The following is a 15,909-nucleotide window of genomic DNA, read 5'->3' on the forward strand; positions in this document are numbered from 1 at the left end:
TACCAGGCTACTTTTGGTTTTGTACCCCTCTTTCCCTCTATAGTTGTCCCTCTGTGAATCTGGCTGGGACTGATGAAGGAATAACTGGTGAAAGCCACAGCCATGGAAAGCCGGTAGAAAGGTTTAAGGTATAATTACCTTAAACCCTTATTGTCCTCTGGTTTGGCTGCTTATGCTTCTATGGAAATCACTTCACACTGAAACGGAGAAGGTTGCCCAACTTGCCAGTCCTCTATGGTTCCCTCCAGCTTGCATTTGAAAGAAAAGACATACCTTTCCTTTCTCCCTAAGGTTTTTATTTTTTTCTGCAGTTTATTCTTAGATTTGTAGATCAGCAGAGCCAAGAACAAATCAATAGCTCTCTCTTTTCTCCACCTCCCTTCTGAGACTTTGAACATCATATACATTTTTAACAGGATGATCTTTTGCTCCTCGTCCATCCTTCTTCAGGTGTGTGATATTTGTTTGAAGATGCCATCTTTAAACTTTGCAAAGATAAAGATCTTCTTACACCTGCCCCTCGCTGTGTCCAGAAACCCATCTTTTACTGTGGTTTTGTCCCCACATGGCGGTAATTTGTCCTTGCCCTTCTGCAATTTTCTCTCAGCTTTCATATTTTCCCATCTTTTGTTATGATCTTTTTCTTTCTTTTTTTTTTTAAATGCCAGTGTTTGACCTCCATGTCCTGCTGGTTGGTTTTTTCCAGGCCATCAGAGTAATGGAGGTACCTGTGGTAAAGATAAGAGAAGGCGATGCGGGTTCCAAGGAGAAAATGATGATAAAATCTATAGTCAATATGGTACAGTACAGTGTCTGCCTTTATGTGTGAATGACTCTCTGACACTTTGATGGGATGTTGGGACGTGCTGCATGACCCTTAATTCATACTGGTTACTCGTTCAATCACTGCATGATTAACTTACCGGTGCTGAACAGCTTTGTGGGTGAATATTTAAAATTAATTCTGTGTACTTTCACAACCAAGTCAAAGCAACTTTTTAATTTTTTTAAAAGAAAAGCTGAGCAGAAATTATTTTCGATAATGGTGTCAGTGTTTGCCCAAATGATAGGGTGATGGGTCAAATGCCAAATTCATCGTAAGCGGTAGTCCAGATTTTTTGTTCGGTTTAGATCTTTTGAGCAGCAACTTACCATTTTTAATTTCAAAAATCCACATTTTAAAGCTGCCAGTGACAAGTTTTCATGCTGATTATTGTTTTTTAGTAAAAAGGGAGAGAAGACAATTTTTGTCAAAAACATTGCAGGTGGTGAATACTTTTAATAGGACCATTAAATAGAATAGTTTTTATTTATCCATTGATAAACCCAGAAGTGTTCAGGTTTCATAGCTGAGATTGAACTGTAGTGCAAAAAAAGTGTTCAAAGTTCAGAGTGTAATTCTGCAGTAATAAATTACTATGAAGTACTTTTATTTAAATGTGGTTAGTATTATTAGATCTACATTTAAGTTATGAATGATTTGTTTTTGTTTAATTTTTTTATTCAGTTAATTGATCAAAAGAAGAGGAAGTACATTTGATTGGGTCATATCAATAGTGATGGGTGACAAAGTAGCTTCTCTTGGGGGTCAGTTTCTGGTTCTACAAATAATCTGATTAGATACTAGAGAAGACTATTGTGCTATAAGAATTTAGCCTGTCAGCAAAGCTATTCAAGCCTAAAATAGCATCTCAATGCTAAACATGTAGCAGCAGCACAGACATCCCCAAAGCTATTGTCCGCATCTGCAGACAATAGCTTTGGGGATGGAACATTTCCAAAGAAGTTCCATGAATGATCAGGAGTTCCCAAAACTCTGGAAAAATGAATGAATATAGTAGAACTTTGATCCAATCTGATAGCGAAACAGATTTAAAAACAATAAATATCTTTGAACTTATATCTATTTACTCAATAATTTAGCAGCAGAAAGGAGTTTTGAATTGAAAATGTTTTTTTTTTTTTGTCTGTGTTTTTTCAATTAAAATTTAATCAATTAGACCCTGCAAATATATTAAACATTTAATTGAGACTCACCACTTTTTAAAACTGTTGTTTACCAGCTTAGGCAGAGGGCAGAGCTAAAGAAATTCCTGTAAATTTGATTAGAGCAATTTTTCAAAAGATGCTTTGACTTAAAAAAAAAAAAAGTAATAACTTATCTATTTTGAATATTTTTTTTGTTTCATTGGCTAAAGTTTTCTGCTTTTAAATGTTTTTGTCTTATTTCGAGTCAGCTTAAGAACAAACACTGCAGTTTTATTATTTTTACTTTTGACATAATTTTTTTTTTGAATGAACTATGGCTCTGGTTAACAAGCTTTTCCTGTCAGTTTTTGTCCTTATTTGTTCCAAACTTGTGTTGCAGGGGTAAAACACATGATGATGTTTTTTTTAATTGTGTTCTGCAACTGTAATATGTTGGTGCAGACTGTAACAATGTAATAACTTTTGCCAATTCATAGCTTCCTATAATTTTCCTCCATTCTCTGTTTCCATGTGGAATTTGTATTGTTTAATGTCCCTGTTTGTTTTCTAACCAGGTTAACAGTATGGCAGCATGAACCCTTTCCTCCTGTTCACCATGCTGGAGTCTAACTCAGTCTGGCAGTTAGTATGTGACCATTGATTTAAACAGCTCAGCTGAAACTCGACACTCTCATTTTCACTGTTGCAATTGATTGTTTTCACCAGTGCTGAATGCTATTCAGTATATAAAACTGAGTAATGGTGCAATGGAGACTATTAGTCCTGTTTCCTTGATGGATTAAAGATCTGGGAAGGTGGGGGAAACATTTGAAAACCTAATGAAATTGTTTATTGAAATCCTGTGTTGCACAGGATTTCAATAAATCCTGTGCATGCAGGGAGGAAGAGGTCATGCTTTCTGTGTCCATGTCTAAAATCTGCTGTTTGACGCTCAATTTATTTTTATCAAGATTTGTTGACATTAAATAAATGATCTAACTAATGAAAGGGTTTAATCATTTCATTAGTTTTTTTTTTTGTCATACTATTAATATAATGGATATTGACAAGTAAATACCCATAAAAGAAAAGCCTGATTAACATGGTGAACAAGACTCAAAACTGATAAATTTTTATTTTTAATGTTTTTTTTTTTTTTTTTTTTTTGTTAGTGTTATTTTTGTGCTCTGATCTCTGCAAACAATCCCTCCTGTTCAGGATATCAACACACCGTTCATAAAGACGGAAAACGTCCAGGGATTTGCAGATGGAGACAACACAGACTTTGAGAGGGTGTTTGTCCTCACAGACTTCAGCTCCCCTGACTACATCTACCTCTACAAACATGAGAACCGCATCGTTGGGCCTCCTGTCGTGCTGCGCTGCGCTGCTCAGGAAGAGGTAAGTATTTTATCAACAGCAAGGTTATTTTATCCTGGATTTGGAAAAGAAGCTGGGAGAGTTTGTACTTGATTAGCTTTCATTTTACAGGATTGTACAGTCTGAAAAACTAGATTTTTTTTTTCAACGTTTTCCAGGGCTGAATTAGTTTAGAAAAAAAGCAAACAAATGTTTGTATTTCAATATATTAAGTCCTGCTATCTTTGTTTCTTTCCTTCCTTCCTCCTTTTTGTGCTTTTTAAAATGTCTTCCTTTTTGTCTTGTATTTCATTGCATTCTTCCTTCTTTCCAGATTCTTCATTTTTTTGTTACCTTCAGTCTTTGTCCTTTCCCTTCTTCCTCATTTTTCCTGTCTTTCCTGGTCTGTTCTCTTTATCTGTCATCTTCTTGTTTTCTTCATCCTTTCATGTATCTGAGCTTTCCTTTCTATTGCCTTCCATCTTTTTTTCACTGAGTCATTTCTTTCCTTTTTCCCTTATCCATACTTTTTCTGTCATAAAGGTTTTTTTTTTTCCAGGTTTCATAATTAAAGACTGACCACTATTGAAATATCCACCATAAACTTTCGCAACATTTACTCTTCAGTAGTCAGAGCATCAGAAAGTTGAGTGTGAAGCTTTTATTTTTGTTTTTTTTTTCTCTGATAAAGATTTTAGGATTGTCATAAAACAATTTCTTGTCAGAACTTTTCACTCCTGCAAGAATTATTCATGTTCAATGGCTGATTTTTAGTCCTTTTTCCGCAGCCACTCCATTTTTCATGCCGTCCTCTTTACTGCACTGCCATGCTGAACCTGTCGCTGTGTTTAACTGGCTTTAGGAACAAGGAGGAAATGGTGAGAATAATTTTGTGCATCAAAAAAGGTTTAGTCATGTGTGGAAACCATAAACTTTGAATGCTCCTGTCATCAAATTTCTAGCTATTGCAGGTAGTGGTGCATCAATTTCAGCTTTTTGACTGATCACTGTGGCTGATTTTTAGGCCTTTGTGGAGGCAGATAAGATCAGCTTCTCATGTCTCAGCCAATCTCCCAAAATTGGGGCTGACTGGCTAGGCAGTTTATTGTTGCTCCCCTAAGTTCCAGTTCTGTGTATGTGGAATCAATTTCAATATTTCATTTCCTGATATTAATGTTTATGATTGCCTTGCAGAAAAGCTTGGTGAATTTGGTTCATCACATGGGTGGAACAATCCGGAAAGACTTCAGTGCCAAGGTCACTCATCTTGTTGCTTACTCCACTCATGGAGAGAAATACAGGGTCTGTACATTCCTACATATTTTCTAACATCATATTTGTGTCCAGCGTGTAAATATGTGTATAATAATGTGTGTTCAGTTTGTGGTAGAAGGCACAAAGTAGACATATTTTTTGTGAATCCCCTTAGCAATCGGATATTTCTGAATTTAGTTTGCTGTAGTTAATGTTTATGGAAATATGAAATGGTACTTAGAGCTCACCACCAAGATGGAAGAATGTGAAAAATCTTTAAAACTCTGTCCTTTACACATCCAAATATGAGAAACCCCTCCCCCCCAAGAATTCTGAACTAGAGATTTAGTTTTTCTTTCTGTTCAGACTTGACAAATAGGAACTTTTAAAAAGGTAACCCACAGCAGTGCAGTTGGGGCCTGAGCTTCCTCAAAAATATTTCAAGACTTGACAGGATGTTAGAGTAATGGTCTTTAAGTCTGTTTTTTCCTTCAGTATATTTGACACTTTCTTGACATTACCAGACTTTTATTTTGGTGGGTACTTCTTCTTTATTTGATGCTGTTATGAGACATCGGTCATTAAATCAATGCATAATACATAGTTTTTCACCTGCAATAGTACTAATGGTAGTTGGTAAAGTTTTCTGAAGATAAATGAACCGTCATTTATCTACATAAATTGTTTTTCTTTTTCTTTTGTTTTGCACCTGGAGGAGAAAGTTGTTGTGCTTATGATGCATGAAACAGAACCAGAAGCTGTTATAATGAGCTACACCAGTAGCTTATGGTTTTTTTCTTCCCTTTCTGTCTCAGCTGGCAGTGTGTATGGGAACTCCCATTCTTTCTCCATCTTGGATACAGAAGGCATGGGAAAAAAGAGACCATATGTGAGTCAAACATCATGTTTTAACACCACTAGCCTGGTAAAAACCAGTAACTTGTCCTACACTATCTGCTTTTTCTGGGCTCTAGGCTGTTGAGAAACAATTGCTTCCTGGAGCAGAGGACTCCGTGGAACTTTTTAATTTTACCCACTTACTAACGTTTGCCGGTGATAATATGTAATTTGTCAGTTTGATGTTATGAAGCTTACCGGAAATGTCCTGCACTGTAAACATCCGTCCTCCACTGTGAAGAGGGAAGTGCTGATCTGAGCAAGGTGCTTGTTAATGTTAGTTCAGTATTTGGACGAGTGACACATAGACTGGACATCTTCGTTGTCTTCCTCTGTTGCCATTGCTAAACTAATAGGCAAACTACAATTCTAAAGCAGGAAAGAAAATCAACATCATTGTCACAACCTCTCCTGTTTGCTGATTGGTCTGGTCAAAAAAATCTACAGGAGAAAACCAAGCAAAGGGGAGAAAGCCCAGACTGTGCTTGAAATAAACCTATACATCCTGAAAGAAGATGAAAAGACGACCGTATGAATATAATCACACCAAGTTTCTTTTGAGCTTATCACCACAATATAAAGTAGCAATGCGCTATTATGAAAATTTGAGCCAAAAGAGAACATTGATAATGATGTAATGGCCACTAATTGATTTTTACTGATATTATATTTTCCTACTTTTTTGACACCTTGCAAAAAACAACCACACAATAGTGATTTCCCCAATTCTTCTCTGCTTCAGTTAAACACCCCACAATCCTTTGCTGTATCACTGTTATATGACCAGACAAATATCACATGACTAACTCCCCTATCCAGAAACAATCAACAAAATAGTAATAAATATCATTTTTTAATATTGAGTTTTATTTATCAGACTGACATTATTGTTGTAAAAAATTACTAATATCTGCCAGTACCGTCGTTAGTGCCCATGTATTGTTTGCAAATATGAAAAAAATCAGCATAGGATTGAAATAAACACAAATGCTGAAAATGTGTTTCACAAACAGTCCTGAGCATCCTTGTTTCTCTCATTCTTCTTCATTAAGTCATTTTCATGCAAATGATGAGGATTTCCGAACAGAGTTCAAAGTCCCTCCCTTCCAGAACTGCATCCTAAGTTTTTTGGGTTTCTCAGAGGAAGAGAAGTTCAACATGGAGGAGAGGACTCTTAAACATGGTTAGTGATTTAATTCTCCTGTAAATTTTATTTTCTTACATTTAGCAAAGTTATGCTTGAAATTTATTTACTTTATTTTATTTTTTTAATGGATTACTCACACAGTATAGTAAATCACCAAAGATATTGTTTAAGGATTTTCTCTGATGAAGTACTTTGTGCTACTGGATAAAGTAAAAATCATCTCAGAAGCATCTTGTTTTGGAAAACGTTTTTGGGAATGATTTTTATCTATTTATTTTTTTACCACATGGTATCGCATAACATTATAGTTTATACAGGAACTTCAGAGTTATGTGTTTCTGACAGTGAAGTCAGCTACACTTCTCAGGATGACCAGTTCCCCACATTACACACATAATATTTTCACAAAGTCTGAAGTAGGATATTTTAGAAGCTGACTTTCATACCAACTAAAATTAAGCAAATGGCAAAATAAGCTACAAAGATGTGAGTGATGCAAACTAAAAAACACAAAAAATAAAGAACAAATGAAACAGAAAAATGCTACAAACACAAAAGAAAGAAGCAAAAAGGAAAATGCCACAAAACGTTGCAAATTTGCTCCAGCAGTCAATATAAATATGCTGCTGTTTGGTTTTCCGCTGCATTGGTGGATCATTAGTTCATAAACATTTTCACTTTGAATGAAAACCTGAACTTTCTGTCTTCCAGAGGTGACTACAGTGCCAGTGTGGCTCATAGCATTGGATAGAGTTAAATTAGAACCTGCTTAAGTTTTAGAAAGTTATATGATAGAGCTACATTATTGGCAAATAATGTAATAAAGTTTCAACATTCACTCTGATGGATGGATTTCCATGGCGGTGTGTGTGACAGGTGGCCGATATGCTGAGGTTGGAGATGACCAATGTACACACATGGTGGTGGAGGAGAACTCTGTGAAGGATTTGCCAGTTTCTCCCTCCCAGAAACTCTTTGTGGTCAAACAGGAGGTGAGCTCTTAATGTTTTTGTGTATTACTTCAATGGAAAGTCTAATTTAGTAAATAATTACTACTCTGTCCACTTTGGGGAATCTACAGTAATCAACCGATTACGTAGTTAATTTGACTTTGCAACGCACTGCAATACAACATTTGCTGAAAACATCTTATCTATTATTATCTGACACACTTGCCCTTGGGGGCGAGAGGAGTGCTGGTGTCTGTCTTTAGCGGTTAGTGGGCAAGCATGGACAGATATGCAGTCTATTTCAGCTCCTGAAAACAATTTGTTACATTTATACATGAGATTTTATCATTTTTATGACTTTTCATGTCCACAATCATTAACAAAAAAATATAAAGGGGATGCACCAGTTCACCGTTTTCACTTCCGATACTGATATCTTAGGTTTTGTGTTGGCTGATGTATTCTCATTCAGAAAACTAGAGCTGAGCTGACTTTCTTTTTGTTAAACCCAACATAGATACTGAATTACACATTTGTTTGGTAACTGCACCAGTACAGTACACTAAAATGATCAGATCTGTTCATCTCTAGTCCTCTGCAAAGTGCCTTAAGATTCTATCACATCTTATTTTTTCTTTTTAAAAAAAGCTTTATTAGCTTTTCTTCACTGTTGTTAAACCGCATTAATGCAAACTGTTCATCCTTCCTGTTTGTAATGAACTGAGGGCTGTGGTCTGAGTTTTCATGTCTATGTTTATAATGGCTGTTTCTGTGCTGAAGTGGTTCTGGGGAAGCATTCAGATGGATGCTCGAGCTGGGGAATCCATGTACCTGTATGAGAAGGTGAGGATGTTTAATTTCTCACACACTTTAATAAATATTAGAAAAGAACTCATTGCCACAATATAGACCAGATGTAAACTGACAAGTTGCTGATCTGTACTGCTGTGCTGCAGAATGACAGTCCCACCATGAAGAAAGCTGTGTCCATGCTGTCCCTCACCACCCCCACCTCCAACCGCAAGCGCCGGCGTCTCAGGGACACCCTCGCTCAGCTCACCAAGGAAACGGAGATTTCCCCCTTTCCGCCACCACGTAAAAGGCCGTCTGCAGAGCACTCTCTGTCCATTGGCTCTCTGCTGGACATCTCCAACACCCCTGAAACCTGCAAGGCTTTAGGAGGTGAGAATCTAATCAATATGCTCCTTGTCAACTATAGGAGAACATAAAATAACTCAGACAGATATAAATTTTTTCATTGTCAAAAGACAATCACACCCACCCCTCTTTATTCCAGAAGACAGATTAGAGGACAGTACTGTGACCAGGGCTAGGATAAGAAGAAGGAAAACCGGAGAAAGGAGGTCTAGGTCAGGCAGGGAAAGGAGGAGAAAAAGGTCCCACCGGAGTGCTGGTCAGCAAACGTCTGAAGATCAGCAGCAAGGAACATGTGCAGGTTAGCTTCTGTTTTCAGGTTCAGTCTGTGATGAGCCAACAGCCATGTGTTTAGAGATCACTATCCAGAAAACAAATGCAGTTTGGCTTGGATTTTCTGACTTAAATTTCTTGGGCAGTTCAGATCTAACCACACTGCTTCCCAAGTTTTCCATTCATTTTCTTACACCATTGTCCTCAGTGGGGTCAGGAGGGATGCTGTTTCCCATCTTCAGCGAACGTTTCAGGCGACAGGTGGATCCTGGACAGGTCGTCAGTCTGAAAAATACTGTAGAGTTATCAAAAATAGCAGGTGTCTGATTTTACTGAGTATTATGTTAGAAGCTGAACGAGTCCTGAAATGGGTATATGAACGCTTCATAATTCTTTTTATATGACAAGGTTTAAAGCGAAACCTGGAAGTTCTGTTAATTCAAAAGGGTTTACAAGACATCTGGAAGTTTGTCCTGTTAAAAAAACATTTTGTCTTCCTACAGAGAGCTCAAAACCTTCCAAAAGTTCAACTCCAGTGGTTTCCAAGCAGTCAGCCAGGTGGCAGGTCTCCAAGGAGCTCTATCAGACCGAAAGCAACTATGTAGATATCTTAAACACCGTCCTGCAGGTGGGTGTTCTGTCAGCAGCTCCAACTTTTCTTCACACACTGGCTACCAGGGTGACCCTGATTCTTTTTCCTGTGAATCCTTTAATAAAACCTCTGCTTATGTTTTTCATGTTTTTGGGAAATAATTCAAATTTATCCCGGATTATTTTGTACATGATGCAAAGTTTAGTTCTCCCTTCAAATATTATTGTATCTTGCAGTTATTTTTATTCAACCCACATAAATTATTTTTCAGATAATTAGTTAAATATTAATATCAGATTAAGATAACCAAAGTACAGTACTCTACTGGAGATTCCATGTTGGAAGGTTGCAGGTTTGATTCAATCTTCCGGAAGCTGGGACTTAATTGCAGGTTGCCTACCAGGAATGTTCAGTTCATTTATCATGAATAAACTAGAACATCAGTTAAACTGAAACATGTGAAAGCAACCTCATGTTGCGATCCATTAGTATGAAAAGGCTTACAAAGCTCAGAGCTCTGCTTTACTAAAGTAAATTTTGATATGTACTATTTATAATAAATGTATAATTTTAACAAGGGGTGAATTGTGTTTATGAAATAATGCACAATTGAACATTTCACTTCTAATCTAAGTCAAGTGCAGAGAAAATCCCATAATAAAGTTTTGCTTCTCTCTCTCTGTGAGTCTCCGGACTTTTCACCGATCTTTAAAAAGCCTGATGACTGATTTATGTATTGTCTGAAAGGTCACTAAATTTTGTGAAAAAGTTGCTAAGTTGGCAACAGTGGGGTGAATATTGTCCATGAGGATGTGACCTGGTAGGCAGATCTGTCAATGAGTTTCTCCAGGTTGCCTTAAATGTTAAAATCAGTACAGTGATGTGAAACGCAGAAGAAAGGGAGTGGGAGCGTTCTCCCAGCTGTAAACATGCTCTTCTCTCTGATAATCTCTACAGCTTTTCAAACATCCATTAGAAAAAGAGGGCCAGGTCGGTGGACCCATCTTGGCCCAGGAGGAAATTAAGACCATTTTTGGCAGCATTCCAGAAATCTACGAGGTTCACACCAGAATAAAGGTAGTTTTTGATTGCCAACCAGATTTTCAGCTTGTATAGTTATCTCCTGGGTGATTATGGAATTTCTGAATGTTTGATGAAATATTTGCTCTCCAGAATGACCTTGAGGAGCTCCTCACAGACTGGTCAGAAAGCAGAAGTGTTGGAGAGATCATTCTCAAATACGTGAGTTTAGATTTTTAAGAGTAAGATGTTTTTCCCCAAATATTGAAATATTTCTAGTGGCATTGGTTGTTTATGATACAATAAATCTGTACTAGGAGAATTTTTTAATGTGTACTTGTTGGTAATTTCTCTTTGCTCAGTCTAAAGAGTTAGTGAAGACCTATCCCCCATTTGTAAACTTCTTTGAGATGAGCAAAGAGACCATTGTTCGATGTGAAAAACAGAAGGCCCGCTTCCATGCTTTCCTCAAGGTGAGTCTTCACTTGGTTTAGTCCTGTTGTGTTCAGGCCCGCTAAACGAGAAAATGTTCGTTTGAGGACATTTTTCTTGAAATGCTGCATGCTTCTGGAGATGAGGGAGCACACCCTGCTCTCAGTCTTGTTCAGGTTTGGGTTCCTTGGCTCTCTGCTAGTTTCCCTCTATAACTGAAATAGTTCAGATAAGATAGGAGACTGACTGGCCGAATCACACAGCCAGTTTTCTCGCAGTGCATTTCTTCATTTAAAGTTTTCAATTTCTTCGTGAAGGTGGCTTACTCTTGTAACAGTTATCCAGGATAATGATCTTGATCCTATGGTGGCTGGATCCGGCATCAGGTTCAATCTTTTCTGGAAAAAGCTGACTTAATCCCTCATGTCTTCCTAATTGAACTTTGATTTAAAAACTGTTGTTGACCTAACAGATCAACCACGCCAAGCCAGAGTGTGGCAGGCAGACGCTTGCAGAGCTGCTCATCAGACCAGTGCAGAGACTACCAAGTGTGGCCCTCCTCCTCAGTGGTAAAACACACGCTAAAATATTTCCCTCTGACCTCCATGCTTATCGTTCATTTCTGGACTTGTCTTCTTCCACACCTGCCATCAGCCTGTTCTCTTTGCTGACTTAATATCTGTTCTCTGAGCATGCTCTCTGTTGCTGTGATGTTCCGTCTCCTCCTGCATGCCTCTCCCAAACTTTCCCTTTTTATTCTAATTATAGATATAAAGAAACATACATCAGATGACAACCCAGACAAGATAACTCTGGAAAGAGCAATAGAGTCCCTAAAAGAAGTGATGACGTGAGTTCAAACGACTGTGACCTTTTACTTTTTTGTGTGTGCTAAACTTTTTTGCAGCTGCTTCATCTGTTTTTGAAATAATTTAGACCAATAAGTTTAGAGGTCATCTGCTGATGATTAGTAGATGACGACTTAGACTTTAAGGTAATATATTTTCCAGGAACCTAGGAATTGTTTTCTAGTACTAATTTAATTTTTTTTTAAGTTTTAGTCAAATTCTATTTGATAAAACTAATATGTATATATCTCATATAAAGGATTAAATGTTTTCTAGTACAAATTTTATTTCTGTGAAGTTTTAGTCAGATTCTATTAATAAAACCAATATAAACTATATACATAATAAGACATTTGCCAATGTCTACGTTTGTTTTTATCATTTTATCTGTTTCTCTGCAGATTAATTCTCCATGAGGTTGTGGTTATAAAACGCTGTAAAGAAGCATGATGTCATGACTGCGAGATGCAGTTGTAACATGGTGTTTTCTAGATTTATTTTATTGTAATTTTATTTTCAACTAAACAAAAATGACTTAGTTATTATCAACTACTACCAGTTTATTATAATTTTGGAAAGAAAATATGTAATTCCTGGTACCAAAAGTAGTACGAAAAGTAAAGAATATTTAGAAGACAAAGCTGAATTTTTTAAAATCATATTGGTATATTCTACTCTGTAAAAAAAAAAAGTGTAACGTGTGTAATTATGTTTTACAAATAAAAACCTTTTTCTAAGTTTAAGTTATGTAGAAAATAAAATTGTCAATTCTTTTCTGTTTACAAGGTGTTACAATGTATCCACATTTACAGTACCCAAAATGTACTGTAAATGTATTACATTTTCAGTAAACATGCACAAAACAGATCCCCTGCTTTTTTTTATTTTACATGGGTTCATAACTGGATTCATACCTGCAGTCTGGTTTCCAAGGACAAAGTACATGATTGGAAGTTGTCCCACAAAGAGAGTTCAGAGTTAGATGTCTGTCTCCAGATGTTTTTGTTCGATGATGGCACTTTTACAAAATGGGAGAATCTTCCATCTTTTGTTTTTGATGATGACAGATATTCAATTAATTTAAAGCATTTTTTTATTATTAAAGAAAAAATTTGACTACAAATTTGTTTGAAAATTAAAGTGATTTGTTTTATCCAGTTTACTGCCATTCTCCTATTTATTCTCTCAACTCTAGACACATCAATGAGGACAAGAGGAAAACTGAAGGCCAGAAGCAAATCTTTGATGTTGTCTATGAAGTTGATGGATGTCCTGTAAGTTTGCAGATTGCTGCTGTCGGCATGTTTTCTATCATACAGTAATTTAGCCGTCTGTCCTCCTTTTATGTTCGTTTCTGAGGTACAGCAATAATGTTCCTGGGTCAGTTTGACCTGTGGAATTTTTAGTCATGCAGTAGTGTCAGAAACTAAAACAATCCTCCAAAACATTGTTGGATTTGACTATTAATTCCAGTACTAACCATTTCAGTCAATATTTGTGCAATTATGTTTTTTTATTTCTCATAAATAAACGATCAATGACAACAATTTACTCTTTTTGGGCATAAAAAATGAAATTTACATATTTTTTTAGGTCAGCTGAAAAAACCTACACACATAGAAACAAGAATTATTCTTGAAATTGATCTTTTATTTTTTTTATTTCACAATTTCTAATTTTTTTTCAAGGGGCGATCTTTTTAATTGAACTTGAGACACATATACTGTTCTGGGTTCATATTGAGCCGCTGATTAAAATCAAGACAAATGAGTAATGCAGAGAGTGCATTACTCATTTCTACCATTTCTACTGAGTGTCCACTCAGTGTGGATGGAGTTTGTACACAGGAACAGAAAAGGTTCCCGTCAAAAGTTATATATGCTTTCTCGCAGTTTCCTGGTGAAGTAAATGGAATAGTGAGAAAGTGGGCTTGTGTATGTGCAAGTGTGTGCGTGTAGTGATTCATAGTTGCAAGGAAACAGAATTGGAATTTTTTTTTTACCTTTTTTACCCTTCAACGTGAATCCGGGGTCAAATTTCAACAGGTTGCAAATGTGTAGAATGGACTATTTCGAATTTACATGTAGAGTGTACCTATTAAGACAAATAGAAAAAGTTTCAAGTAGAAAGCATCTAGCAGTGGGCAGCAGTGAGCTGTATATCACAGCTCACATAACTTGTTCCTGTTGTTCCCGTTCTGTTCTCAGGCCAACCTGCTGTCGTCCCATCGAAGCCTGGTGCACCGAGTGGAAACCATCGCTCTGGGAGACGAGCCGTGTGACCGCGGCGAACACGTCACACTCTTCCTCTTTAATGACTGCCTGGAGGTGATGACGAATGAATCTGGATTTCATTATATGTTGTCATATCTGACCAATGTTATAGTCCTACTCATCTGTAAAGGGTTTTAAATGATTTTTCCAGCTGTTTCTTTCAACATGACACAAAAAAATCACAACTCTAGGATCAAACTGATGAGATGCTTTTATTACTGCGATGAACAGGATTATTTTTCTCACTTTGTTTCAGTTGAATATATGCCAGAATGTTGCACTGCTGAGTTTTGTGGAAGCATTAAAGAACTATGTGAATATTTACCATTTTCATATTTATTTAAAGTGCTGATCAATATGTGCTAATGGTAGAAGAACAACTTGGTGTTCTAGAAAAACAGTTTATCATTGATGGCCATGCTGACTAGCCTTAGCATTCATAACAGACTGCTTTGGTGAACCTGCTGTACAGCAGCAGAAAACAAGGGGGGAATGTGAGGGTCACCAGGTGGATTGACAGCTCTAAGTCCCTCTTCCTGGTTCTGATTGGTTGTCTTATTTTCTCAGATAACAGTTGCATCTTTCTGTTTGACCCTGAGTAGCCCGTGTGTGTCCAGCCTGTCAGTGTGGTCACAGGAACTGTGTGTTAATTAATACAGGTCAGCAGAAAGGACAAGACGAGTTGAGAGACTGTGCTGATTCAGGAGTGACAGACACCTCTTAATCAGCCGGTGCCCTCCATGTGCGTCCTGATAGGCTGTTTCACACAGCCTGCATGTAGACTGGCTGCTCTCACAGTGGGTGGTCTCGCTTGTCCCCTCAATCAGAAGCAACTGTTGATTTCATCTCAACCTGTAATGTTTTTTGACTTTTGTCCTCCCTGTCATTGCTCTGGCCACGTAATTAATGTGACAGTAATGACTCGTGTTGTTTACCTCCATGAAAGGATAATTGATTTATTAAGTAAACCTCTCCAGTTTTTCATACACTCCTAGCTGCACACACACAGAGCCAACTTTGAAGTTGATTCTGTTTTTCTCTCGCATTGCTATCTCGTCATGTTTGTGGAACTGCGTCTTTGCAGATTGCCAGGAAGCGTCACAAAGTGATCAATACGTTTAAAAGTCCAGTGGGGCAGTCCAGGCCTCCCCCTCCGCTGAAACACATCGCTCTCATGCCGCTGTCACAGATTCGCAAGGTGCTGGATCTGCATGACACTGAAGGTGAGTCACATTAAGCATTAACCTCGCGTGTGAATCCAACTCTAAACATACAATTAGTCTTAGAAATGTTTTGGACTGCGAGGCCACTCCATTAGTTTCCATTGCATAAAGTCAGACTCAATTATGTAAAATGGATGTAGCCATGGAGAGAGATATATAACATACAGGTTACATATCACCTGTATGTTTTCCATTATAGGTTAAATTCTTGCTTTGTAAGTATTATATTACAATGTGCTTAAGGATAAGTGTAGCCTATGGTCAAACTATCTTTTCAAAGTCTTTGGGTGTAGCTTATTTTCAGGTGTGCTCAATAGTCTGGAAATTAATGATCTTCAGATACCCAATGGTAATCTCAGTTCTTCGTTTTTCTGTCTGGCATTTACAAACTGGAATCTTCATTTTCACTTTAAATTAATCCTATCTCTAGATTTTTACCCAGTTTGGAGAGTTTCTCAGCATTTTAACATATCAATGCTTTTGCTCTTCTTCTCCCATTATATCATCAGTATGCGTCT

The 15,909-nt window shown here is 37.1% G+C and overlaps 1 protein-coding gene across 8 annotated transcripts in view; it reads left to right on the top strand.

Moving 5' to 3' along the window:
- ect2 (epithelial cell transforming 2) overlaps positions 1 to 15,909 on the top strand; it is a 33,530-nt gene that overhangs the window by 3,971 nt on the left and 13,650 nt on the right. For 3 of the 8 annotated variants that reach the window (XM_055060467.1, XM_055060472.1, XM_055060468.1), the window contains exons 4-22: positions 707 to 799; positions 3,187 to 3,369; positions 4,116 to 4,205; positions 4,522 to 4,629; positions 5,397 to 5,470; positions 6,531 to 6,661; positions 7,502 to 7,617; positions 8,356 to 8,418; positions 8,532 to 8,757; positions 8,873 to 9,031; positions 9,507 to 9,631; positions 10,553 to 10,672; positions 10,769 to 10,837; positions 10,978 to 11,088; positions 11,520 to 11,616; positions 11,816 to 11,897; positions 13,091 to 13,169; positions 14,103 to 14,222; positions 15,253 to 15,391. In XM_055060467.1, the coding sequence (XP_054916442.1) occupies positions 707 to 799; positions 3,187 to 3,369; positions 4,116 to 4,205; positions 4,522 to 4,629; positions 5,397 to 5,470; positions 6,531 to 6,661; positions 7,502 to 7,617; positions 8,356 to 8,418; positions 8,532 to 8,757; positions 8,873 to 9,031; positions 9,507 to 9,631; positions 10,553 to 10,672; positions 10,769 to 10,837; positions 10,978 to 11,088; positions 11,520 to 11,616; positions 11,816 to 11,897; positions 13,091 to 13,169; positions 14,103 to 14,222; positions 15,253 to 15,391 (2,185 nt within the window). The remainder of the gene's footprint in view (positions 1 to 706; positions 800 to 3,186; positions 3,370 to 4,115; positions 4,206 to 4,521; positions 4,630 to 5,396; positions 5,471 to 6,530; positions 6,662 to 7,501; positions 7,618 to 8,355; positions 8,419 to 8,531; positions 8,758 to 8,872; positions 9,032 to 9,506; positions 9,632 to 10,552; positions 10,673 to 10,768; positions 10,838 to 10,977; positions 11,089 to 11,519; positions 11,617 to 11,815; positions 11,898 to 13,090; positions 13,170 to 14,102; positions 14,223 to 15,252; positions 15,392 to 15,909) is intronic. The other 5 variants (XM_055060470.1, XM_055060473.1, XM_055060471.1 and 2 more) reach the window with 3 other exon arrangements.

The sequence above is a fragment of the Poeciliopsis prolifica genome, unplaced genomic scaffold, assembly GCF_027474105.1.
Source record: "Poeciliopsis prolifica strain line A6 unplaced genomic scaffold, Auburn_PproV2 SCAFFOLD060, whole genome shotgun sequence".
Lineage (NCBI taxonomy): Eukaryota > Metazoa > Chordata > Actinopteri > Cyprinodontiformes > Poeciliidae > Poeciliopsis > Poeciliopsis prolifica.